This window comes from Cherax quadricarinatus, chromosome 37 (assembly GCF_038502225.1).
Source record: "Cherax quadricarinatus isolate ZL_2023a chromosome 37, ASM3850222v1, whole genome shotgun sequence".
In the NCBI taxonomy this organism is placed as follows: Eukaryota; Metazoa; Arthropoda; class Malacostraca; order Decapoda; family Parastacidae; genus Cherax; species Cherax quadricarinatus.
In genome coordinates this window covers 14695353-14722690 of record NC_091328.1, presented here as the reverse complement: position 1 = coordinate 14722690, position 27338 = coordinate 14695353, and the positions used below count along the sequence as shown (strand labels likewise).

Below are 27338 nucleotides of genomic sequence, written 5' to 3'. Positions count from 1 at the left end.
ATGATACCTGTATCTTCACCAGCAGTGATGATACCTGTATCTTCACCAGCAGTGATGATACCTGTATCTTCACCAGCAGTGATGATACCTGTATCTTCACCAGCATACCTGTATCTTCACCAGCAGTGATGATACCTGTATCTTCACCAGCAGTGATACCTGTATCTTCACCAGCAGTGATGATACCTGTATCTTCACCAGCAGTGATGATACCTGTATCTTCACCAGCAGTGATACCTGTAACTTCACCAGCAGTGATGATACCTGTATCTTCACCAGCAGTGATGATACCTGTATCTTCACCAGCAGTGATGATACCTGTATCTTCACCAGCAGTGATGATACCTGTATCTTCACCAGCAGTGATGATACCTGTATCTTCACCAGCAGTGATGATACCTGTATCTTCACCAGCAGTGATACCTGTATCTTCACCAGCTGTGATGATACCTGTATCTTCACCAGCAGTGATGATACCTGTATCTTCACCAGCAGTGATGATACCTGTATCTTCACCAGCAGTGATGATACCTGTATCTTCACCAGCAGTGATGATACCTGTATCTTCACCAGTAGTGATGATACCTGTAGCTTCACCAGCAGTGATGATACCTGTATCTTCACCAGCTGTGATGATACCTGTATCTTCACCAGCAGTGATGATACCTGTATCTTCACCAGCAGTGATGATACCTGTATCTTCACCAGCAGTGATACCTGTAACTTCACCAGCAGTGATGATACCTGTATCTTCACCAGCAGTGATGATACCTGTATCTTCACCAGCAGTGATGATACCTGTATCTTCACCAGCAGTGATACCTGTATCTTCACCAGCAGTGATACCTGTATCTTCACCAGCTGTGATGATACCTGTATCTTCACCAGCAGTGATGATACCTGTATCTTCACCAGCTGTGATGATACCTGTATCTTCACAGCTGGTGATGATACCAGCTGTGAAGATACCTGTATCTTCACCAGCTGTGAAGATACCTGTATCTTCACCAGCAGTGATGATACCTGTATCTTCACCAGCAGTGATGATACCTGTATCTTCACCAGCAGTGATGATACCTGCATCTTCACCAGGATTGAAGATACCTACTTGTAGCCATGCTTACCAACAGTGAAGGTATGTGTACCTGTGGTATAAAACTGGAAGCTAATGTGATGGAAACTTGAGAAGTGATAAAAACATTGCAGCAGTGGGTAATGTTCGTAACAATAAGAACTAGCTGCTAGGTATCCACTCACTGCTAAGTGAAAAGAAGCAGCAGGTTCAAGCAGTAGTAACAACTGAATGCTAAGCATGTACTCTGCTAGGTGAGCAGAGGCAGCAGATTCAATCAGTAGTAGTAATGACTATTCCTCCTACATGTCATAATTATCCAATCATTTCTATTTCTACACCCGTCAAGGGGTGTGCCTTGATGCTGGTTACGGGCTCTTGATCTCAGGAATTAGAGCTGCTCTTTCCTTCCTTGACTCAAACCACCTCTGTCCCAGACACTATAAAACTTACGGGTTAACCGCTTCCCCATAAATTTATGTTTCTATAAGACATTCACACAGGCAAAATTATTTTAGTCATTGGGAAGCGTTAAACCCGTAAGGATGAGGGGTTATACACAATTCCTAGGAATGGAAAGTATAATTACGTTGAAAACAAGGCGAAGCATAATTCCAATTCCTTGGATCAAGAGCCCCTCCCCGGCATAGTGAAGTGAGAAGAGGCTGCATCACTGAGATAGAAAGTCCTGTTCACCCACAAGTATCCCTCCCTCCCTCCCATCCAGCCCACTCGCCATTCCCCCTGACCTCACTATCTTCCTCCCTGTCCTTACTATTCTTCCTGCGCTCACTATCCTCCATCCTTCCCCCACACCATTCTCCCTGCCTGCCCTCACCACCCTTTAAGGTTTATTTGACTCAATTAATGACTAAGGTATTGTAAAAAAAATTACAAATGTTTATAAACTATTCCTTATTATTGTCAATATTTTTTTATTGACGTTCAGTTAAATATTTTTATCATGCACCCTATACCCAGTGTGGGCAGTAGTCAAAAGATTACAGAAAGGTCCAGGGAATGGACCTCAAAGTTTTGATAACTAAACAAGTTTACAGTGTTAATGAATTATTTATATGTTTATATATTACAAGAGCCTCCTAGTTTGTTAGATGCACCATACACATGTGGCTCTTCCTGCATGATAAGGATAATGGACTGGCTGGTGTTAATCTCCCTCTGTCTCAAGTAAATAAACTTTAATTTAAGTTGTTTTCGTATTACTTTCCTCAAACTATTAATTAATTTTAGCCCGAAATCTTAATCTACTCCCTCCTTGATGGTATATACCTTTGCCAGTTCATCATTTATATTAGGCATCTGAAGACCAGTGTGAGATGGAATCCAGAGGTGTGCGCTGACTCCACTGTCTACAGTCCTAAAATATATGTCTGACTTCTAACAAAAGAAGGCTAAAATAGACTCAAGGACTTAAGAGTATTTATAGATGACAGAGAACCATTTACAATTAAGGCGCTAACCATAGATACATAAACACATTTGAGTTGAATTATAGCAAACAGAAGTCAATAAATTTTCACATATAATAACTAACTTCATTTAAGGCATGCATATGGCCTCCCATCCTGCATATATATACTGCAAGGCGTGTATTGCTTGCTGATGGTTCTAGGATATAGCTTTCCTGGTTATGCCGAATATCAAATCTTATTACCTCCCATTTCTTAGGAACTATGACCTGTACGAGCTTAGCGCTTCCCAGTGAATATAATTATAAGAATAATAAATATATTGGTCACTGCCAAATGTGTTTCAAGCACTACAAAACCCTCCACTGGCTGTAGTACTTATCGGTATTGAAAACTTGGAGAGAGACTAACGTGAGTTAGTTAGTTATAGACTAGCTCGCTCGCTAGCACACTCAGCTCACACACTGAGGTCCAGAGTTTGAATCTCCTCCGGTACCCCTGGAAAACATTAAGGACGTGCTTCCGTAAGATACCTGCTGTCTCTGCTCACCAATCAGTAAAATGGATACCTGGGTGTTAGTGGACTGGTGTGGGTCGCATCCTGGGACAAAACTAACCTTATTTGTCCAGAATGCTCAACATAACAAGCGGCTTTCTATATAGTTGTATGTCATTGATGTCAGCTAGGCCTGTATACCTTGTACATGTACTTGTAGTAAATAAAGATATTATTATTAATTAGTTTATGTGTCTGTACCAAACAGTTTCTGATACCCACACTGTCAGCCGTATGTTGTAGTGTTTGTCAGCACTCATCTGTAGCACAAGAAGGGCATGGAATGCCTAATAAAAATATTAAATAACTGTCAGAGGTTCAGGGAAAGGTCAGTTTATTAGGTTTAAAACAAATAACTGTACGTGGATCATTAAGTCAGTAATTCGTCTATATACCTGTAGATTAACATTACAAATACTTTAATACCCAAAATAGAGATTGAAGCTGACTTTCGGGTATATACGCTGAGATACACGCAATAAGTCACTTTGTCTTACTTTTTTTGGAGGTTATCCTAAGTAATCTACACACATATGCTGCTATGTATGATAATTTATATAACTGTATTTATGCGTACCTGTACCTGAATAAACTCACTTATACAAGTTGTGTAATTAAACTGATATACACTCTGTATGAGGGAGGGGGTAAGTTTTTTACAAGGGTAGGAGGGTTGATATATCACAAGGTCACACTAGACTTGTTGGATCACAGTCTTTGCCTATGTGACAGTGAACACCGTCTGGGTGATACACTCTCAGTCGTCGCTACACTGAACCACCAGCACAGTTATACCTGCACACAACACCACGATGGTGAAGAGGATTGTAGTGAAGGCCATAGGAGGCTTTGATCAATTGAAGGTTGGTGAAGAGAAGGGGCATTTGATCACTTATATAAATCAACATATAACTGCTTTATTATTTATTTTTATTAATAAAAATGGGAGTTGTTACAGTAGGTGTGTGCAGAAGATACAATGCTACTGGGAGTTGGTGGAGGCGTTTGAAACAGTTTGTGAAAGAAGGTAAGTAGGTAGTTGAAAAATGCTGAAACGAGTATATGGCCTGATGCAGTGTTCCTTCGTTCTTATGTTCTTATGTTCTTATATCAGACTTTATATTTTAACATCATATATGTATACACCTAGAGATGTATATATATCACTGTATATTTGAAAAGTTTACTTTTATCCTTATTTTAGGGATTAAAATAAGGTGGTGAGCGGGTGACAGTGGTTCCATAATGACCATTCCAGTAGTCCATAGGGTTAAAGACCATCCAACTTCAGAATGAGAGGGTACATACAGGAAGTAAACATATAAAAATACTTTAAAGTGTAGTTAGTTACTCTGATATCTTTATTATGAATCCTATTAAGTGTCCCGTAGCTCGATCGCTAGCGCACTCAGAGTTCGAATCTCCTCCGGTACGGCTGGAAACATTAAAGAAGTGTTTCCATAAGACACCTGCTGTCTGTGTTCACCCATCAGTAAAATGGGTACCTGGAAGTTAGTCGACTGGTGTGGGTCGCATTCTGAGACAAAAACTGACCTAATTTGCCCGAAATGCTCTGCATAGCAAGGGGCTTTCTGTATAGTAGTATGTCACTGATATCAAGTCAGTTAGGTTTGTATACCTTGTACAGGTACATGTCTTGGATGAAACTACTGCCCAGCTCCGGTTGGGTTACAAGTATCTTGGGCAGGTTAAACCCCACCAAATGTAGACCAAACGAAATGCAAACTTTGTCAGATGGACTGTTGTCACAACCTACGTCATTTTGTACCTGGAGTTTATTGGAGAGAGTTCCGGGGGTCAACGCCCCCGCGGCCCGGTCTGTGACCAGGCCTCCTGGTGGATCAGAGCCTGATCAACCAGGCTGTTGCTGCTGGCTGCACGCAAACCAACGTACGAGCCACAGTCCGGCTGGTCAGGAACCGACTTTAGGTGCTTGTCCAGTGCCAGCTTGAAGACTGCCAGGGGTCTGTTGGTAATCCCCCTTATGTATACTGGGAGGCAGTTGAACAGTCTCGGGCCCCTGACACTTATTGTATGGTCTCTTAACGTGCTAGTGACACCCCTGCTTTTCATTGGGGGGATGTTGCATCGTCTGCCAAGTCTTTTACTTTCGTAGTGAGTGATTTTCGTGTGCAAGTTCGGTACTAGTCCCTCTAGGATTTTCCAGGTGTATATAATCATGTATCTCTCCCGCCTGTATTCCAGGGAATACAGGTTTAGGAACCTCAAACGCTCCCAGTAATTGAGGTGTTTTATCTCCGTTATGCGCGCCATGAAGGTTCTCTGTACATTTTCTAGGTCAGCAATTTCACCTGCCTTGAAAGGTGCTGTTAGTGTGCAGCAATATTCCAGCCTAGATAGAACAAGGGACCCGAAGAGTGTCATCATGGGCTTGGCCTCCCTAGTTTTGAAGGTTCTCATTATCCATCCTGTCATTTTTCTAGCAGATGCGATTGATACAATGTTATGGTCCTTGAAGGTGAGATCCTCCGACATGATCACTCCCAGGTCTTTGACGTTGGTGTTTCGCTCTATTTTGTGGCCAGAATTTGTTTTGTACTCCGATGAAGATTTAATTTCCTCATGTTTACCATATCTGAGTAATTGAAATTTCTCATCGTTGAACTTCATATTGTTTTCTGCATCCCACTGAAAGATTCGGTTGATGTCCGCCTGGAGCCTTGCAGTGTCTGCAATGGAAGACACTGTCATGCAGATTCGAGTGTCATCTGCAAAGGAAGACACGGTGCTGTGGCTGACATCCTTGTCTATGTCGGATATGAGGATGAGGAACAAGATGGGAGCGAGTACTGTGCCTTGTGGAACAGAGCTTTTCATCGTAGCTGCCTCAGACTTTACTCTGTTGACGACTACTCTCTGTGTTCTATTAGTGAGGAAATTATAGATCCATCGACCGACTTTTCCTGTTATTCCTTTAGCACGCATTTTGTGCGCTATTACGCCATGGTCACACTTGTTGAAGGCTTTTGCAAAGTCTGTATATATTACATCTGCATTCTTTTTGTCTTCTAGTGCATCTAGGACCTTGTCGTAGTGATCCAATAGTTCAGACAGACAGGAGCGACCTGTTCTTAACCCATGTTGCCCTGGGTTGTGTAACTGATGGGTTTCTAGATGTGTGGTGATCTTGCTTCTTAGGACCCTTTCAAAGATTTTTATGATATGGGATGTTAGTGCTATCGGTCTGTAGTTCTTTGCTGTTGCTTTACTGCCCCCTTTGTGGAGTGGGGCTATGTCTGTTGTTTTTAGTAACTGTGGGACGACCCGCGTGTCTATGCTCCCTCTCCATAGGATGGAAAAGGCTCGTGATAGGGGCTTCTTGCAGTTCTTGATGAACACAGAGTTCCATGAGTCTGGCCCTGGGGCAGAGTGCATGGGCATGTCATTTATCGCCTGTTCGAAGTCATTTGGCGTCAGGATAACATCGGATAGGCTTGTGTTAACCAAATTTTGTGGCTCTCGTAAAAAATTCATTTTGATCTTCGACTCTCAGTCTGGTTAGCGGCTTGCTAAAAACTGAGTCATATTGGGACTTGAGTAGCTCACTCATTTCCTTGCTGTCATCTGTGTATGACCCATCTTGTTTAAGTAGGGGCCCAATACTGGACGTTGTTCTCGACTTTGATTTGGCATAGAAGAAATACTTTGGGTTTCTTTCGATTTCATTTATGGCTTTTAGTTCTTCCCGCGATTCCTGACTCCTATAAGATTCTTTTAGCTTAAGTTCGATGCTTGCTATTTCTCTGACCAGTGTCTCCCTACGCATTTCAGATATATTGACCTCTTTTAGCCGCTCTGTTATTCTTTTCCGTCGCCTGTAAAGGGAGCGCCTGTCTCTTTCTATTTTACATCTACTCCTCCTTTTTCTTAGAGGAATAAGCCTTGTGCATACATCGAGTGCCACCAAGTTAATCTGTTCTAGGCATAAGTTGGGGTCTGTGTTGCTTAGTATAGCTTCCCAGCTTATATCGGTTAGGACTTGGTTTACTTGGTCCCACTTTATGTTTTTGTTATTGAATTTGAATTTGGTGAATGCTCCCTCATGACTAATCTCATTATGTCGGTCTGGGGCTCCACGCATACATGTCTGAACCTCAATTATGTTGTGATCTGAGTATATTGTTTTTGATATGGTGACATTTCTTATCAGATCATCATTGTTAGTGAAGATGAGGTCTAGCGTATTCTCCAGTCTAGTAGGCTCTATTATTTGCTGGTTTAAATTGAATTTTGTGCAGAGATTTAAAAGCTCGTGTGAGTGTGAGTTTTCATCAGAGCTGCCTCCTGGTGTTATTACTGCAACAATATTATTTGCTATATTCCTCCATTTTAGGTGCCTTAAGTTGAAATCCCCCCAGGAACAAGATGTTGGGTGCAGGAGCTGGAAGATTTTCCAGACAGTGGTCAATTTTTAACAGCTGTTCCTGGAATTGCTGGGATGTTGCATCCGGAGGCTTGTAGACTACCACAATGATTAGGTTTTGGTTCTCGACCTTTACTGCTAAAACTTCCACTACATCATTTGAGGCATTAAGCAGTTCTGTGCAAACAAGTGACTCTGCAATGTACAGGCCAACCCCCCCATACTCTTATGTTTCGTGCCATACTCTGGCACGAAACATAAATTGAAAAGGGTAAATAATTTTAATGTCCATTGTAATGGAGAGCCTATTATTACAGTAAATTCAGTGAAATATCTGGGAATCTCCTTTGATCCAAGCATGTCAGGAGAACTTATAGGGAACAATGCAGCAAAGAAAGCAAATGCCAGACTAAATTTCCTCTACAGACAGGTGCAGTGTCTACCAACTGTGAGGTCCGCCGGACCTTATGTCTAGCTCTCATACAGTGCATTATAGACTACTCTTGCTCTTCATGGCACTCTGCCTTAACAGAAAAACTGAAAGACAGGCTACAAATCACCCAAAACAAAATGGTGAGATTCATTCTGGACCTAAGAGAGCATGTAGGCCAGTGTGGAAAATTGCATTTACTTGGATGTATCATTATATTCATAACAGTAAATGAACATAGATAATTATTATTTATCAGTTAGACAAGTAGGAATTTGGGACACCTAAGTCGCAAAATATGCCCCCCTTCGATACCTACAACTGTCATATCCACAAGTTGCTCTGGACCTATTAATCATTGTGGAAAATACTGTATATATTTTCCAGAAATTCAGTATTTATATGTAAATAGATGGCCATACTGTATTTAATAATATTTATGTCATAGAAAACGGAAAACCTGCGTTTGCGCAGACGAGACTCGCCATCTTGGGTTTTGAATTTGTATTAGAAACGTTGTAATGGGAAGAATTTTTCGTGCTCTAGAGGTTAAAATTGGATTGACACCTCTCAAATAGGAGGCGAAATTGTTAGATATGCATTCCTGCATAACTTGAGATATCAGACTGGACAAGACAGCTCCAAGAACCTCAGATAAGCTCTCTAGATTTGTGTATAATTCTGGCCAGTGTTTTCATAAATTTAGTGAGGTTTTTCTGAGTATGATACAACTTAATATCCAGTCAAATTGGTGAGTGATATTAAGATATATTTTCCTTCTGTTATGTAATTGTGTATATATATAACCATTTATTATTTTTAATATACAGTCCACAAATTTATATATTTACCAGTATTCCTGGTGTATGCATATTTCATTTAATTAATAGGTCCAGAGCAACTTGTGGTTATGACAGTGGTAGGTATCGAAGGGGGACATTTTTTGCGACCTAGGTGTCCCAAATTCCTACTTGTCTATGTAACATTGATAAATAATAATTATCTTTGTTATCATTTACTGTTATGTACATAACAAGTTCAACGATGAGAAATTTCAATTACTCGGATATGGTAAATCTTCATCAGAGTACAAAACAAATTCTGGCCACAAAATAGAGCGAAACACCAACGTCAAAGACCTGGGAGTGATCATGTCGGAGGATCTCACCTTCAAGGACCATAACATTGTATCAATTGCATCTGCTAGAAAAATGACAGGATGGATAATGAGAACCTTCAAAACTAGGGAGGCCAAGCCCATGATGACACTCTTCAGGTCACTTGCTCTATCTAGGCTGGAATATTGCTGCACACTAAGAGCACCTTTCAAGGCAGGTGAAATTGCTGACCTAGAAAATGTACAGAGAACCTTCACGGCGCGCATAACGGAGATAAAACACCTCAATTACTGGGAGCGTTTGAGGTTCCTAAACCTGTATTCCCTGGAATGCAGGCGGGAGAGATACATGATTATATACACCTGGAAAATCCTAGAGGGACTAGTACCGAACTTGCACACGAAAATCACTCACTACGAAAGCAAAAGACTTGGCAGACGATGCACCATCCCCCCAATGAAAAGCAGGGGTGTCACTAGCACGTTAAGAGACCATACAATAAGTGTCAGGGACCCGAGACTGTTCAACTGCCTCCCAGCATACATAAGGGGGATTACCAACAGACCCCTGGCAGTCTTCAAGCTGGCACTGGACAAGCACCTAAAGTCGGTTCCTGACCAGCCGGGCTGTGGCTCGTACGTTGGTTTGCATGCAGCCAGCAGCAACAGCCTGGTTGATCAGGCTCTGATCCACCAGGAGGCCTGGTCGCAGACCAGGCCGCGGGGGCGTTGACCTCCGGAACTCTCTCCAGGTAAACTCCAGGTAATTAGTTACATTCAGATAAATGCAATTTTCCACAATCATAAATGAAATATACATCACCAGGAATGCTGGTAAATATATAAATTTGTGGACTGTATATTAAATTAAAAAATGATTATATATAAATACACATAAACAGGAGAATATATCTTAATCATAACACTCACCAATTTGACTGGAAATCAAGGTGTATCATACTCAGAAAACCTCTGTCTATACATGAAAATAACAACTGGCCAGAGTTATAACATAACAGACTTATCTGAGGTTCCTGGAGCTGTCTTGTCCAGTCGTCTGATATCTCAAGTTATGCAGGAATGCACATCCAACAATTTCACCTCCTATTTGAGAGGTGTCAGCCCAATTTTAACCTCTAGAGCACGAAAATTCCTTCCCATTACACTAACGTTGTATCCAATTCAAATTAACAATGGCGACTGTCCTGTCTGCACAGGCGCAGGTCCAGTTTCCCATTTTCCATAATATAATTCTTTTAAATACAGTATGACCATCTATTTACATATAACTACTGTATTTCTAGAAAATATATACAGTATTTTCCACACTGCGGCCGGCCGGAGTTTGTTGCTAAATGACTCAAATTACTCCTTCCTTTAGGAGACGATTCCAGCCAGTTCTGGCTTGAGTGGCTGTTCTCCTAGTAGGTCTTACTACGATTTCATCTTCCGGCATCACTTGGTCTGCGTTATCTTCCATATCACTCGTGTCACTTTCCCTCAGATTTTCATTTATGTTTGACTGAACACCTAATTCCAAGGGAATCAATTTATTAATTGCGCGTAAACTTTCCTGGCCATGACACAACACTTTGACATTCCTGACAACACCTTGTGCATCTGGGTACAATGTCAATACTTTGCCCAGAGGCCATAATGTTCGATGTTGTTCAGTGTCAATTAACACAATGTCACCTGGTTGAATGGTCTGTCGATTTACTTCTTCTGTCGCACCATAAAAGTGTTCATGTAGTTTAAGAAGATATTCCTTATGCCACACATTAGACTAATGATCAATTACTTTATTTAACATTTTAAATTTATTACACAACACTGCCGCATCATTGTAATCTTCATCACTTTCTTCTGGATTATCTCTATAGACAGGGGCAGCTTCCAATTTCCTTCCACATATTAGGTGAGAAGGTGTTAATACATCTGCATCAGGTGTATCACTCATGTATGAGAGAGGCCTATTATTTATACAATTCTCCGCCTCCACTAACACTGCACGGAATTCTTCCAAATTAATTCTCTTCTGGTGTAGTACTTTATGGAGACACCTCTTCACTGTGCCTATCAGTCTTTTGTACAGCCCCCCCTGCCAAGGGGCTCTAGGAGTAATAAATTTCCAGGTACACCCTCGGGTTAACAGAGATTGAACATCGTTACTATTATTTAATTCTAACAAATGTTGAGCACCTGGTACAAAATTTGTGGCATTATCCAAAATCATCAATCTTGGACAGGATCTCCTAGCTGCAAATTTTCGAAACAGCTGTATAAACTGTTCTGCAGACAAGTCCTGTGCCACTTCTGAATGAACTGCCCTCGTAGCAGTACAGGTGAACAAACAAACATACACTTTCAGTGGAACACCATCTGAAGTACCTGTTAAAATTATTGGACCACTATAGTCTACACCTGTTACATCAAATGGTTTCACTAATTGTACACACTCCTTTGGCAATGGTGGAGGACCTGGGTACATATAGGATCTGGCATCCACACGGCGTCATATTACACAAGATTTAATCACCCTTTTTACACTTTGCCGTCCTTGTGGAATCCAGAAAGTTTCCCTAATACAATTTAAGGTATCTTGTACCCCACTATGCATTACATTTTTATGGGCATTTAGAACAATCAAATTTGTTAGATGATGAGTTTTGGGCAGTAAGATAGGGTGTTTAGCATAATCACCCAATTCAGCATTTTGTAACCTACCTCTGCACCTAATTACATTGTTCTCTAAATACAGCCCCAATTTCTCTATTATGGAACCTTTCACAATTTTTCTTTCCATCATCAATTTAATCTCATTTCCATAGATTTCTTCTTGTACCCTCTTTATCCAATATTCAAGAGGATGTGAAAACTTATATGATATATTCATCTTGTTTAGAAACTTAAACACCAACTTAGTTACACTGATTAGTTTGGGTAAAGAAGAATACCTATTTATATCAATGGCTAAGGGAGGACAAACAGTTGGAGCGGTGGTCACAGTAATTTCAACAGGAGCAATATATGCCTTTTGTACAGGCCAATTAGCTTTATTTACCAACCAGCTCGGTCCTTTAAACCATGATACAGCGTTTACAAATTTAGCATAAGGTAAACCTCGAGACAAGAAATCAGCTGGATTCTCCTCACCAGGTATATGATTAAATGTTAACACATGCTGACCCAAACTATCATACTTCTCTTGCATCTGATTAATTTCAGCGACTCTGTTTTGTACGTACACAATTTTACTGTTTCCATTACGAATCCATTGTAAGGATACCTCATTGTCAGACCAAATTACAGTGTTGCTAATATTTATCTCCTGCAACTTATTTCTTATATAATTAGCTAATTTGACACCTACATAAATGGCTGTTAATTCCAACTGAGGTAAGGTATGTGATTTAATTGGAGACACTTTAGCCTTAGACATAACAAGAGAGATAACACTATTACATTGAAGGTATGCAACTGCTCCATATGCCAATTTTGAAGCATCACAAAAAATGTGGAGTACATTTTTCCCATCTGGATTGGCCACCTGGCGTGGGAACTCCAACATTGGAATTTTCTCATAATCACCAATTAATTCATCCCACCTGTTAATGAATTCCTCAGGTAGAATTTCATCCCAAGCACATTTAAGTTTCCATGCTTTCTGAATTAATAATTTCCCTCTTATAGTAAGGGGTGACACTAAACCTAGTGGATCAAAACATTTGGAAACTTCAGCAAGCAAGACTCTCTTAGTTAATTTATTGGGCATACTGTAATTATTAGGTTTTAACATTAACAAATCTCTCTCAGTATCCCAAGTTAAACCCAATACATTACTACATTTTGGTACTTCATCTCCAGGGAAATCTTTACTTATTTTGTCCTTTAATTTGGACGAATTACTATTCCATTCCCTCAGAGGCATATTTGCACTTTGCATTATTTTATTAGCCTCTCCATAAGTCATTAACAGTTCCTCTTCAGTTGAAGTCACACCCAGGAAATTGTCCACATAAAATTGTTTGCTCATTAATTTACTCAATGGACTTTCCATATGTTTAAGGTGTGCATTTATCGTCGCTTGAAGTAGGAACGGACTGGATGTAGCACCAAATAATACGCTCCTAAAGCGAAAGGTTTTCAGAGGGCTGAGTGGGTCACTAGGATTCTCAGGCCATAAGAAGCAGGTACAATCCCGGTCAGCCTCTTGTAAACCCACTCTTAGGAAAGCTTCACTTATGTCAGCCGTAAAGGCATAATTCTTCACTCTGAAATTTAATAAGATATCTCCTAATTTTTCCGTCAACGACGGACCTGTCATCAAACAGTCATTTAAACTAGGTACATTTTTGTTACTCCTGGCACTACAATTAAACACAATCCTCAAAGGAGTGGTATTAGAATCCTTCTTCACTCCGTGATGGGGCAAATAGTGACCATAAATTTCGGCTTGCTCAGGAGGTACCTTCTATAAATTTATTAATTAATTGTTCAGCAATTATATCATTATAGGCAGTTAACAATTCTGGTGTCTTACTCAGTTCGTGGAGCTGAGCCTTTAACTGTCCATATGCCATTCTGTAATTAGTGGGCAATTCTGGATGATTCGGTCTCCTCGGAAGTCGCACCCAGTATTGTCCAGATTCAAATTTTACATCTCTAAGGTATTGTTCCAGAGTAAAAGAATCGTCTGGACTTTCTTCATTTACATTTATTCCAATGCTGTCTAATTCCCACAATTTATGCACTGGCTCAACACCATCCTCTATGGAAGAATTATACTGGGGTACGATTTCATGAGTAAGACACACAGTTATGGTATTTGTAGTTTCCTTTAGTCATGAATTATTATTACGAGGAATCCTACCATACATTACATGGCCTCCTGCAGTCTTCAAAAGGGTGACACCACATTTCTTTTCCATACCCTTTACAAAGGAGGCATAATAGTCACTACCTATCAAAATATTTATTGGGCCTACAGAATCATCACTTACCCCAGAAGGTGCTAAATTTACATTATGTGAAAGTCTTTCTGTAGCTGTACTAAGCCCTACTGTAGATATTTTCTCTGGAAGTCTATCTACAATTACTGCATTAACACGTTTTTTCTCATTGCCCAACCTGACAGTTACATAAACAGTCATACAATTAAGCCCTTTTATCCGAGAGAAAACCAGATAATATTAAAGTTGTGGGATCTCTCATCTGTACTTTCATACCATCAAGACATTTACGTTATATGAAAGTACGCTTGGATCCCTGGTCCAATAATGCAGTTACATTTTTTGATTTATTCCTTTTATCATCAATTTTTACCTGTAACACAGGTAAGGCTACTTCAGCAAACCCATCACTATTAACATTAGCAGCAATTTTTACATTAGCCACTGTTGTGTCAGGATTGCCAACATTATCATTATTATCAACATTATCATATAGACCTTTACACATGACTATATGGTGTCTTCCTTTGTGACATTGATAACAGAAGTTTAATTTGGCACAACAATCCTTTACATTGTGATTACCCAAACACCTGATACATCTGTCAAGTTCCTCCAATCTTTCAACTTTATCATTCCATGAATTGTATGCATTGCAATTCTTAGAAAAATGAGTACCCTTGCAGAAGAGACAATCTCTCTTTTCTTTGACTGGTTTCTTATTAAATGGGCTACTCTTAGGAGGGTACTTATTCTTCTTACCTTGTGGAGAATCATTATTTCTGATTCCTGCTACTTGATATGCACCTATGCAACTCTTTTTAGGAAATGAATTTTTAATTATTAACATTGGGATAATTTTTCCCTTTGTGAAACTTGACAGATACCTCAGAGTTATCATGTGTTGCATCTTTAAAATGAGTTAGTTGACTGGTCTGCAACTGCACAATTAATTCTTCTAGACAGATACAGATACAGATACTAATGCCGGAAAAAAAATCCCCCCCCAGTACCAACAATACCACCAGTCCGATAACATTCTTCTTTGCAAATATACAGGGTCTAAAGCCAGCAACAAACAACAAAATACCTTTCATCCGTGGACTGCTTGCAGAGGCAAAGGCAATGTTCGCGGCTTTCACTGAGACCCACATAAAGGATCACTTGGACAACGAAATATGGATCCCAGGTTACAACCTATACAGATGTGACAGAGTGAACAGGCAAAAGGGGGGGGTTGGCCTGTACATTGCAGAGTCACTTGTTTGCACAGAACTGCTAAATGCCTCAAATGATGTAGTGGAAGTTTTAGCAGTAAAGGTCGAGAACCAAAACCTAGTCATTGTGATAGTCTACAAGCCTCCGGATGCAACATCCCAGCAATTCCAGGAACAGCTGTTAAAAATTGACCACTGTCTGGAAAACCTTCCAGCTCCTGCACCCAACATCTTGCTCCTGGGGGATTTCAACTTAAGGCACCTAAAATGGAGGAATATAGCAAATAATATTGTTGCAGTAATAACACCAGGAGGCAGCTCTGATGAAAACTCACACTCACGCGAGCTTTTAAATCTCTGCACAAAATTCAATTTAAACCAGCAAATAATAGAGCCTACTAGACTGGAGAATACACTAGACCTCATCTTCACTAACAATGATGATCTGATAAGAAATATCACCATATCAAAAACAATATACTCAGATCACAACATAATTGAGGTTCAGTCATGTATGCGCGGAGCCCCAGACCGACATAATGAGATTAGTCACGAGGGAGCATTCACCAAATTCAACTTCAATAACAAAAACATAAAGTGGGACCAAGTAAACCAAGTCCTAACCGATATAAGCTGGGAAGATATACTAAGCAACACAGACCCCAACTTATGCCTAGAACAGATTAACTCGGTAGCACTCGATGTATGCACAAGGCTTATTCCTCTGAGAAAAAGGAGGAGTAGATGTAAAACAGAAAGAGACAGGCGCTCCCTTTACAGGCGACGGAAAAGAATAACAGAGCGGCTAAAAGAGGTCAATATATCTGAAATGCGTAGGGAGACACTGGTCAGAGAAATAGCAAGCATCGAACTTAAGCTAAAAGAATCCTTTAGGAGTCAGGAATCGCGGGAAGAACTAAAAGCCATAAATGAAATCGAAAGAAACCCAAAGTATTTCTTCTCCTATGCCAAATCAAAATCGAGAACAACGTCCAGTATTGGGCCCCTACTTAAACAAGATGGGTCCTACACAGATGACAACAAGGAAATGAGTGAGCTACTCAAGTCCCAATATGACTCAGTTTTTAGCAAGCCGCTAACCAGACTGAGAGTCGAAGATCAAAATGAATTTTTTATGAGAGAGCCACAAAATTTGATTAACACAAGCCTATCCGATGTTATCCTGACGCCAAATGACTTCGAACAGGCGATAAATGACATGCCCATGCACTCTGCCCCAGGGCCAGACTCATGGAACTCTGTGTTCATCAAGAACTGCAAGAAGCCCCTATCACGAGCCTTTTCCATCCTATGGAGAGGGAGCATGGACACGGGGGTCGTCCCACAGTTACTAAAAACAACAGACATAGCCCCACTCCACAAAGGGGGCAGTAAAGCAACAGCAAAGAACTACAGACCAATAGCACTAACATCCCATATCATAAAATCTTTGAAAGGGTCCTAAGAAGCAAGATCACCACGCATCTAGAAACCCATCAGTTACACAACCCAGGGCAACATGGGTTTAGAACAGGTCGCTCCTGTCTGTCTCAACTATTGGACCACTACGACAAGGTCCTAAATGCACTAGAAGACAAAAAGAATGCAGATGTAATATATACAGACTTTGCAAAAGCCTTCGACAAGTGTGACCATGGCGTAATAGCGCACAAAATGCGTGCTAAAGGAATAACAGGAAAAGTCGGTCGATGGATCTATAATTTCCTCACTAATAGAACACAGAGAGTAGTCGTCAACAGAGTAAAGTCCGAGGCAGCTACGGTGAAAAGCTCTGTTCCACAAGGCACAGTACTCGCTCCCATCTTGTTCCTCATCCTTATATCCGACATAGACAAGGATGTCAGCCACAGCACCGTGTCTTCCTTTGCAGATGACACCCGAATCTGCATGACAGTGTCTTCCATTGCAGACACTGCAATGCTCCAGGCAGACATCAACCAAATCTTTCAGTGGGCTGCAGAAAACAATATGAAGTTCAACGATGAGAAATTTCAATTACTCAGATATGGTAAACATGAGGAAATTAAATCTTCATCAGAGTACAAAACAAATTCTGGCCACAAAATAGAGCCTGGGAGTGATCATGTCGGAGGATCTCACCTTCAAGGACCATAACATTGTATCAATCGCATCTGCTAGAAAAATGACAGGATGGATAATGAGAACCTTCAAAACTAGGGAGGCCAAGCCCATGATGACACTCTTCAGGTCACTTGTTCTATCTAGGCTGGAATATTGCTGCACACTAACAGCACCTTTCAAGGCAGGTGAAATTGCCGACCTAGAAAATGTACAGAGAACTTTCACGGCGCGCATAACGGAGATAAAACACCTCAATTATTGGGAGCGCTTGAGGTTCCTAAACCTGTATTCCCTGGAACGCAGGAGGGAGAGATACATGATTATATACACCTGGAAAATCCTAGAGGGACTAGTACCGAACTTGCACACGAAAATCACCCACTACGAAAGCAAAAGACTTGGCAGACGATGCACCATCCCCCCAATGAAAAGCAGGGGTGTCACTAGCACGTTAAGAGACCATACAATAAGTGTCAGGGGCCCGAGACTGTTCAACTGCCTCCCAGCACACATAAGGGGGATTACCAACAGACCCCTGGCAGTCTTCAAGCTGGCACTGGACAGGCACCTAAAGTCAGTTCCGGATCAGCCGGGCTGTGGCTCGTATGTTGGTTTGCGTGCAGCCAGCAGCAACAGCCTGGTTGATCAGGCTCTGATCCACCAGGAGGCCTGGTCTCAGACCGGGCCGCGGGGGCGTTGACCCCCGGAACTCTCTCCAGGTAAACTCCAGGTAAGACCTAGTCTTATTTCCTCCAGACCAAAATAACCCTTGTGATATTTGTTCGAGAGTTATTCAAGTGTTTTATAGCTTAATTTATTCTGTACCATGGCACTCAATAACCAGTCTGATTTCTTCAGATTATATTTATTACTTAAAGTTTTGAGAGTGCTCTCCAGTTTAACTCTAAACTGCTGTAAACCTTTGTAAGTGTGATCTGGAGATTTTAAATTAACAATATTCACTAGATCCAACCTACTTTGTTCTTTATTACCATAAGTGACTTTCAACAAGTCATCTGCTTCCTTGTAAGAGTCATCTACATTGGGAAAGGCTTGTATGAGTATGTGAGCGTCTCCTCTTACCTGTCCTTTGAGGTACAATAATTTAGTTACACAGGCTAGGTCACTCCTGTCATGCACAGCTGCTTTAAAAATTGACCAAAACTCCTCCCAGTTTTCACCAGGATTAAATACCGGTAAACATAGTTCTGGGAGTTTTGGCAAAGACATATTATTTGTTGGAGCAGACTGATTAACTGCTTGGTTTACACATTTTAATTTATTCAAGGCCTGACTTTTACAAGAAAGAATCTTTTCCTCTAATTCATAATACTGATTAATCATGAGATCTACTTCAGTCTCATCTACACAGTTTACTAACAAATCTCCTTCATATTTGTTGTAATATAATTTGTATGAATCATATCTATTACCTAAAGCATCTAAATACAATTTTAAATCATCAATATTCACAGTTTCTTGATTCGTTAATTCCAAACATTTAATATATGCCTTGGTTACATGACCCTTTCTAGCTTGCAATGACATTTTCTTTGCTCTATATTCCATATGTTTGTCTTCTATATTAATTTCCTCATTTTCAGCCATGATGCAATGTATTAAATTCAACTTAATAACACTGATTATGTACTAAATTATGCACTTTATAAAGGTAAATAGTACAACTTACCTTTGAATAAATCCTAGCTACCTGAGCTTAGCTATTACATGTAAGAAAATTATATAAATTTTAAATGTACATTAATACAAACCTTTAGCCAGCCTTGGCTTATCAAAATTAATATTATACAAATTAATAAATCCTTGCCAGAATTTGGCATAGCAAAATTAATATACACGTTAATATTAGTTACACTTGGCTTATCAATTACACATACACTGATATAAATCTTGGCCAGAATTATCTTATCAAATTAATATTATACAAATACATTATTATAAATCCTAGCCACTTTGGCTTTGCAAAATTAATATACACATTAATATAATTAGCTACACTTGGCTTATTCAAATTAATATTGTAATAATTATAATCCACTACACATTAAGTAAATTTGTGAACTTAACATCCACCTCCTTCTGTCATTTCACATATAATTATTAAGTAATTAACTAATTAATGACTTCAGTAATTACCTCCGGTTTGAAGGATCAACGGGCATATTAAATGTGGAAAATTGCATTTACTTGGATGTATCATTATATACATAACAGTAAATGAACATAGATAATTATTATTTATCAGTTAGACAAGTAGGAATTTGGGACACCTAAGTCGCAAAATATGTCCCCCTTCGATACCTACCACTGTCATATCCACAAGTTGCTCTGGACCTATTAATCATAAATGAATATACATCACCAGGAATGCTGGTAAATATATAAATTTTTGGACTGTATATTAAATTAAAAAATGATTATATATAAATACACATTTATATAACAGGAGAATATATCTTAATCATAACACTCACCAATTTGACTGGAAATCAAGGTGTATCATACTCAGAAAACCTCTGTCTATACATGAAAATAACAACTGGCCAGAGTTATAACATAACAGACTTATCTGAGGTTCCTGGAGCTGTCTTGTCCAGTCGCCTGATATCTCAAGTCATGCAGGAATGCACATCCAACAATTTCGCCTCCTATTTGAGAGGTGTCAGCCCAATTTTAACCTCTAGAGCACGAAAATTCCTTCCCATTACACTAACGTTGTACCCAATTCAAATTAACAATGGCGACTGTCCTGTCTGCACAGGCGCAGGTCCAGTTTCCCATTTTCCATAATATAATTCTTTTAAATACAGTATGGCCATATATTTACATATAACTACTGTATTTCTGGAAAATATATACAGTATTTTCCACAGCCAGAATGAATTACAACAACCGGACATGTTGAATGTTGAAGACAGAGTAAATTAACTAAAGCTAAATTACGTTTATAAAATTGCTCACAACCAGTGTCCCCAATAACTTAATGCAATAAATTAGACACATGTGCAACTCTTGGGTATCTTTATTGAGGAAACGTTTCGCCACACTGTGGCTTCATCAGTCCATACAAAGGAGAATCTTGAAGAACAGGAGGAGAATGAGGTAATCAGTCCCTCAATCTTGAGTCGATGTGGTCAGTCCATCAATCTTGATTCAAGATTGATGGACTGACCACATCGACTCAAGGTTGAGGGACTGATTACCTCATTCTCCTCCTGTTCTTCAAGATTCTCCTTTGTATGGACTGATGAAGCCACGGTGTGGCGAAACGTTTCCTCAATAAAGATACCCAAGAGTTGCACATGTGTCTAATTTATCAACATGTCGGTTCTCTGAACCATTCATCTACAAACCTGTCAGACACTGCAACTTCTTGGGATCTTAATACTTGGGAATTCTTCGCTTGCCTAATTCTTGGGCACGACCTACTTCAACATTGAACAAATGTTACACCACCTATGACTGCTGCACCTCTCCTGCCAACGGTTTATAAGCTCCTTCTCAGCACGTATGCTGTATTCTATTCAAGATTGATGGACTGACCACATCGACTCAAGGTTGAGGGACTGATTACCTCATTCTCCTGTTCTTCAAGATTCTCCTTTGTATGGACTGATGAAGCCACAGTGTGGCGAAACGTTTCCTCAATAAAGATACCCAAGAGTTCCACATGTGTCTAATTTATCAACATGTCGGTTCTCTGAACCATTCATCTACAAACTTAATGCAAATTTTGTTAGGGCCAGGAATAAGTGCAGTTAAAGAACTAGGGGAAGGGAGTATACCTGGAGAGGGTTTCGGGGGGTCAACGCTCCCGAGGCCCGGTCTGTGACCAGGCCTCATGGTGGATCAGGCCCTGATCAACCAGGCTGTTACTGTTGTCCGCAAGCAAACCAGTATACGAACCACAGGCTGGTTGGTCAGGTACTGACTTGAAGTGCCTGTCCAGCGCCTTCTTGAAAACAGCCAGGGATCTGTGGGTAATCCCCCTTATGTATGCTAGGAGGCAGTTGAACAGTCTTGGGCCCCTGACACTTGTTATGTTGTCTCTTATCGTGCTAGTGGCGCCCCTGCTTTTCACTGGGGGATGTTGCATCGTTTGCCGAGTCTTTTGCATTCATAGCGATTTTCGTGTGCAAATTTGGTACTAATCCCTCTAGAATTTTCCAAGTGTATATAATCGTGTCTCTCTCCCGCCTGCGTTCTAGGAAGTACAAGTTGAGGAACTTCAAGCGTTCCCTGTAATTGAGGTGTTTTATCGCACTTATGAGTGCCTTGAAGGTTCTCTGTACATTTTCTAGGTCAGCAATTTCATCTGCCTTGAAAGGTGCTGTTAGTGTTTAGCAATATTTCAGCCTAGATAGAACAAGCGACCTGAAGAGTGTCATCATGGGATTGGCATCCCTAGTTTTGAAGGTTCTCACTATCGATCCTGTTATTTTTCTAGCATATGCGATTGATACAATGTTGTGGTCTTTGAAAGTGAGATCCTGTGGCATTATCACTCCCAGGTCTTTTACATTAGTTTTTCGCTCACTTGTGTGGTTGGAATTTGTTTTATACTCCGATATAGTTTTAATTTTCTCACGTTTTCCATATCGGAGTAATTGAAATTTCTCATCACTGAACTTCATGTTGTTTTTCTGCGGCCCATTTAAAGATTTGGTTGATGTCCACCTGGAGTCTTGCAGTGCCTTCAATGGAGGACACTGTCATGCAAATTCGGGTGTTATATGCAAAGGAAGACACGGTGCTGTGGCTTACATCCCTGTTTATGTCAGATATGAGGATGAGGAACAAGATGGGAGCGAGTACTCTGCCTTGTGGAATAGGACTTTTCACAGTAGCTGCCTCAGACTTTACTCTGTTTACTTCTACTCTTTGTGTTCCATTTGTTAAGAAATTATAGATCCATCTACCACCTTTCCCTGTTATTCCTTTATCATATATTTTGTGCGCTATTACACCATGTTCACACTTGCCAAAGGCTTTTGCAAAGTCTGTGTATACTATATCTGCATTTTGTTTGTCTTCTAGGGTTATCCTGACGTCAAATGACTTCGAACAGGCGATAAATGACATGCCCATGCACTCTGCCCCAGGGCCAGACTCATGGAACTCTGTGTTCATCAAGAACTGCAAGAAGCCCCTATCACGAGCCTTTTCCATCCTATGGAGAGGGAGCATGGACACGGGGGTCGTCCCTCAGTTACTAAAAACAACAGACATAGCCCCACTCCACAAAGGGGGCAGTAAAGCAACAGCAAAGAACTACAGACCAATAGCACTAACATCCCATATCATAAAAATCTTTGAAAGGGTCCTAAGAAGCAAGATCACCACCCATCTAGACACCCATCAGTTACACAACCCAGGGCAACATGGGTTTAGAACAGGTCGCTCCTGTCTGTCTGAACTACTGGATCACTACGACAAGGTCCTAAATGCACTAGAAGACAAAAAGAATGCAGATGTAATATATACAGACTTTGCAAAAGCCTTCGACAAGTGTGACCATGGCGTAATAGCGCACAAAATGCGCGCTAAAGGAATAACAGGAAAAGTCGGTCGATGGATCTATAATTTCCTCACTAACAGAACACAGAGAGTAGTCGTCAACAGAGTAAAGTCCGAGGCAGCTACGGTGAAAAGCTCTGTTCCACAAGGCACACTACTAGCTCCCATCTTGTTCCTCATCCTCATATCCGACATAGACAAGGATGTCAGCCACAGCACCGTGTCTTCCTTTGCAGATGACACCCGAATCTGCATGACAGTGTCTTCCATTGCAGACACTGCAAGGCTCCAGGCGGACATCAACCAAATCTTTCAGTGGGCTGCAGAAAACAATATGAAGTTCAACGATGAGAAATTTCAATTACTCAAATATGGTAAACATGAGGAAATTAAATCTTCATCAGAGTACAAAACAAATTCTGGCCACAAAATAGAGCGAAACACCAACGTCAAAGACCTGGGAGTGATTATGTCGGAGGATCTCACCTTCAAGGACCATAACATTGTATCAATCGCATCTGCTAGAAAAATGACAGGATGGATAATGAGAACCTTCAAAACTAGGGAGGCCAAGCCCATGATGACACTCTTCAGGTCACTTGTTCTATCTAGGCTGGAATATTGCTGCACTCTAACAGCACCTTTCAAGGCAGGTGAAATTGCCGACCTAGAAAATGTACAGAGAACTTTCACGGCGCGCATAACGGAGATAAAACACCTCAATTACTGGGAGCGCTTGAGGTTTCTAAACCTGTATTCCCTGGAATGCAGGAGGGAGAGATACATGATTATATACACCTGGAAAATCCTAGAGGGACTAGTACCGAACTTGCACACGAAAATCACTCACTACGAAAGCAAAAGACTTGGCAGACGATGCACCATCCCCCCAATGAAAAGCAGGGGTGTCACTAGCACGTTAAGAGACCATACAATAAGTGTCAGGGGCCCAAGACTGTTCAACTGCCTCCCAGCACACATAAGGGGGATTACCAACAGACCCCTGGCAGTCTTCAAGCTGGCACTGGACAAGCACCTAAAGTCAGTTCCGGATCAGCCGGGCTGTGGCTCGTATGTTGGTTTGCGTGCAGCCAGCAGCAACAGCCTGGTTGATCAGGCTCTGATCCACCAGGAGGCCTGGTCTCAGACCGGGCCGCGGGGGCGTTGACCCCCGGAACTCTCTCCAGGTAAACTCCAGGTAGGGCATCCACACCTTGTCATAGTAGTCCAGTAGCTGGGACAGGCAAGAGCGACCTGCCTTAAACCCATGTTGCCCTGGGTTGTGTAACTGATGGGTATCTAGATAAATGGCGATCTTGCTTCTTAGAACCCTTTCAAAGATTTTTATATGGGATGTTAGCGCTATCGGTCTGTAGTTCTTTGCTATTGCTTTACTGCCCCCTTTATGGAGTGGGGTTATGTCTGTTGTTTTTAGCAGCTGTGGGACGACCCCTGTGTCCATGCTTCCTCTCCTTAGGATGTTAAAAGCACATGATAAGGGTTTCTTGCAGCTCTTAATGAACACGGACTTCCATGAGTCTGGGCCTGGGGCAGAGTGCACGGGCATGTCATTTATCACCTTTTTCGAAGTCATTTGGTGTCAGGATAATATCAGATAGGTCTGAATCTACCAAATTCTGTCCCGCTCATAAAAAAATTCATTTAGGTCTTCCACTCTGTCTGGTTAGCGGTTCGGTAAAAGTCGAGAACAACTTTGGAGTACCTGAGTCAGGAGCGACCTGCTCTAAACCCATGCTAGCAGCCTTGGGTTGTGCAATTGTTGGGAATCCAAGTGGTTGGCCATCTTGCTACTAGGAACACAACTCTTCCATGAAGGTGCTCATGTTTTGGAGTGAAGCTGTATTCGTATGTGGGGTTTTAGTCTGTTCATTTCAGTTCTCTTAGTAACTTAACATAATCAAGATTGTGCACGTCTTATTTCCACAATCTGTTGGCATTAACATACCTGACCTTGTACCATTCAGAACGCTAATACCCTAAACATTTGTTTGGAAATTGCTATTATAAAAATTTGTGTATAGCTTTACAGTAATTCACCTCACCAACTTTACGTAATCCCAGTACAGTAGAGTGACGACTGGGGAACTTGATAATTTCACAATACACTGAAAATATACAACAGTAACAAAAATGAAATGGCGTGTTACTGACAAGGATGAAGATACAGACAAAAGTTGAAGAACGATGTCTGTGGTTCTGTGTAGAACTTTATAGTGAATACTATCATGATAAAGATCTACAGAGTCCTAGGACACGGACTCAGCATCATTGCACCACATGGTGTGACCTCCGGCTGAAGAGGTCATGTGACGTGGCATAGTAGTTGTATAAGGTATGGTGCTGTGGTACATTGGTTGTACAAGGTAAGGTGCCGTGGTACAATGGTTGTACGGGGTATAGTGCCATGGTATAATGGTTGTACGGAGTATGGGGCCGTGGTGTAATGGTTATACGGGGTATGGTGCTGTACATCGGTTGTACAAGGTATGGTGCCTGGGTACAGTGGTTGTACAAGGTATGGTGCCTGGGTACAGTGGTTGTACGGGGTATGTGCTGTGGTACATTGGTTGTACAAGTTATAGTGCCTGGGTACAGTGGTTGTACGGGGTATGGTGCTGTGGTACATTGGTTGTACAAGGTATGGTGCCTGGGTACAGTGGTTGTACGGGGTATGGTGCTGTGGTACATTGGTTGTACAAGTTATAGTGCCTGGGTACAGTGGTTGTACGGGGTATGGTGCTATTGGAAAGTAACTGCCTTTATTACACAGCATCACAAGCCAGCACTATCCTAAACAATGCTAAAAGTCTATCAGTACTTAACTACAACATCAGGTCCTTAAGCAAACACTGTGATGACCTCCTAGCACTCCTTGAATCACTAAAGACACCCTTCTCCTGCATTATTCTTACTGAGACCTGGCTTAAGCAGGACACAATAGATATCTACCCTCTACCAGGATACACAGCAATTCAAAACTGCAGAAAAAACCAAGTTGGGGGTGGTATTGCAATCTATTACTCTAACCAGTTATCTTGTATTAGCACCACTTGGTTTAGTGATGAATATGGGGAATACATTTTTGCTAATTTTACTGTAAAAAACCTTAAGACGCCTATAACAATCGGTGCCATTTACCGGATACCTCACACAAACATCCCAAATTTCAGTGAGAAATTAAAGTCACTAATAACAAACAGACAAATGAATAAGCACCACCTTCTCTTAGCTGGAGACTTCAACATCAACCTTGGCTTACTAGATGATCAGCCTGTAACTGATTTCATCAACAATATGAACAACACACTTCTCATACCAACAATAACTAAACCAACCAGGCTCACTGAGACAAGTGCAACCATAATAGACCACATATGGACCAATATACTAGCCCCCCTTAAATCAGGGATAATCACAGATAGCACTACAGACCACTACCCTACCTTCCTCCTGACAAACATTAGTAAACCACCACTTGAATACAACAAAGTCTCATTTAGACTCCATGACGAGGCCTCAGTAAGGAAGTTCACAGCTGACCTAGAGACTGTTGACTGGCCTACAGAATTCTCCAAGGCCAATGGTATTGATGACTGGACAGACAGTTTTCTTAACAAATTACTTAGACTATACAACAAACATTGTCCTATAAAAACAAAACAGATCACAAACAAACGGCTTAGTTGCCCATGGCTAACCAGCACCATTCTGAAATCCATTGACAAGAAACACCAATATGAAAAGCAATATAGACAAGGCTTAATACACAAAGATATTCTTAAACACTATTCATCAGCTCTCACCAAAGTAATAAAGAAAGCCAAACAACTATACTACTCCAGTAGATTCACAGACACTAGAGGAGATATGAAAAAGACCTGGAAAACACTCTCTCAGATTCTAGGGACCCACAAACTGAGAAAAACCAAGAATATTGTCCTAACTAAACCTAATGAAACACCACTACATCCCACTGACACAGCTAACAAGATAAACGACTTCTTCTCAACCATAGGATCTAATCTCGCCAGTAAAATCCCACATACCAATGCCCATGCCGGGGACTACCTAGATGGGAATTTCCCTTATTCCTTCTATCTTGCACCAACTGAGCCCACGGAAGTCACCGAGATTATAAAGTCACTTAAAAATAACTCGGGGAATCTGTCTCATGTCCCACCATTACTGTACAAGCGAGCGGCCCATGTCCTTTCGCATGCTATTTCATTACTCTTTAACAAGTCACTAGAGACTAGCACCTTCCCAAAACTACTCAAGATGGCAAGGGTTACACCAATACATAAAGGTGGTGACCCTACAGACTTAAACAACTATAGGCCAATATCTAACTTACCATTGCTATCCAAAATCTTTGAGAAACTCGTGCACAGGAGACTGTATTCATTTATAACGGCTCAAAACATACTCAACCCCTGCCAATTTGGATTCAGGAAAAATAAAAGCACTAATGATGCAATCATAAAAATGCTAGATCTG

At 40.9% G+C, this 27338-nt stretch overlaps 1 protein-coding gene across 1 annotated transcript in view; it reads left to right on the top strand.

Annotated features, from left to right (window-relative positions):
- The first annotated feature begins 3742 nt into the window (after positions 1-3742).
- Positions 3743-27338, top strand: part of LOC128703015 (synaptic vesicle membrane protein VAT-1 homolog) — a 113084-nt gene continuing 89488 nt past the window's right edge. The window contains exon 1 of the mRNA XM_053797566.2: positions 3743-3921. Within this exon, the coding sequence (XP_053653541.2) occupies positions 3871-3921 (51 nt within the window). The 5' untranslated portion in view covers positions 3743-3870. The remainder of the gene's footprint in view (positions 3922-27338) is intronic.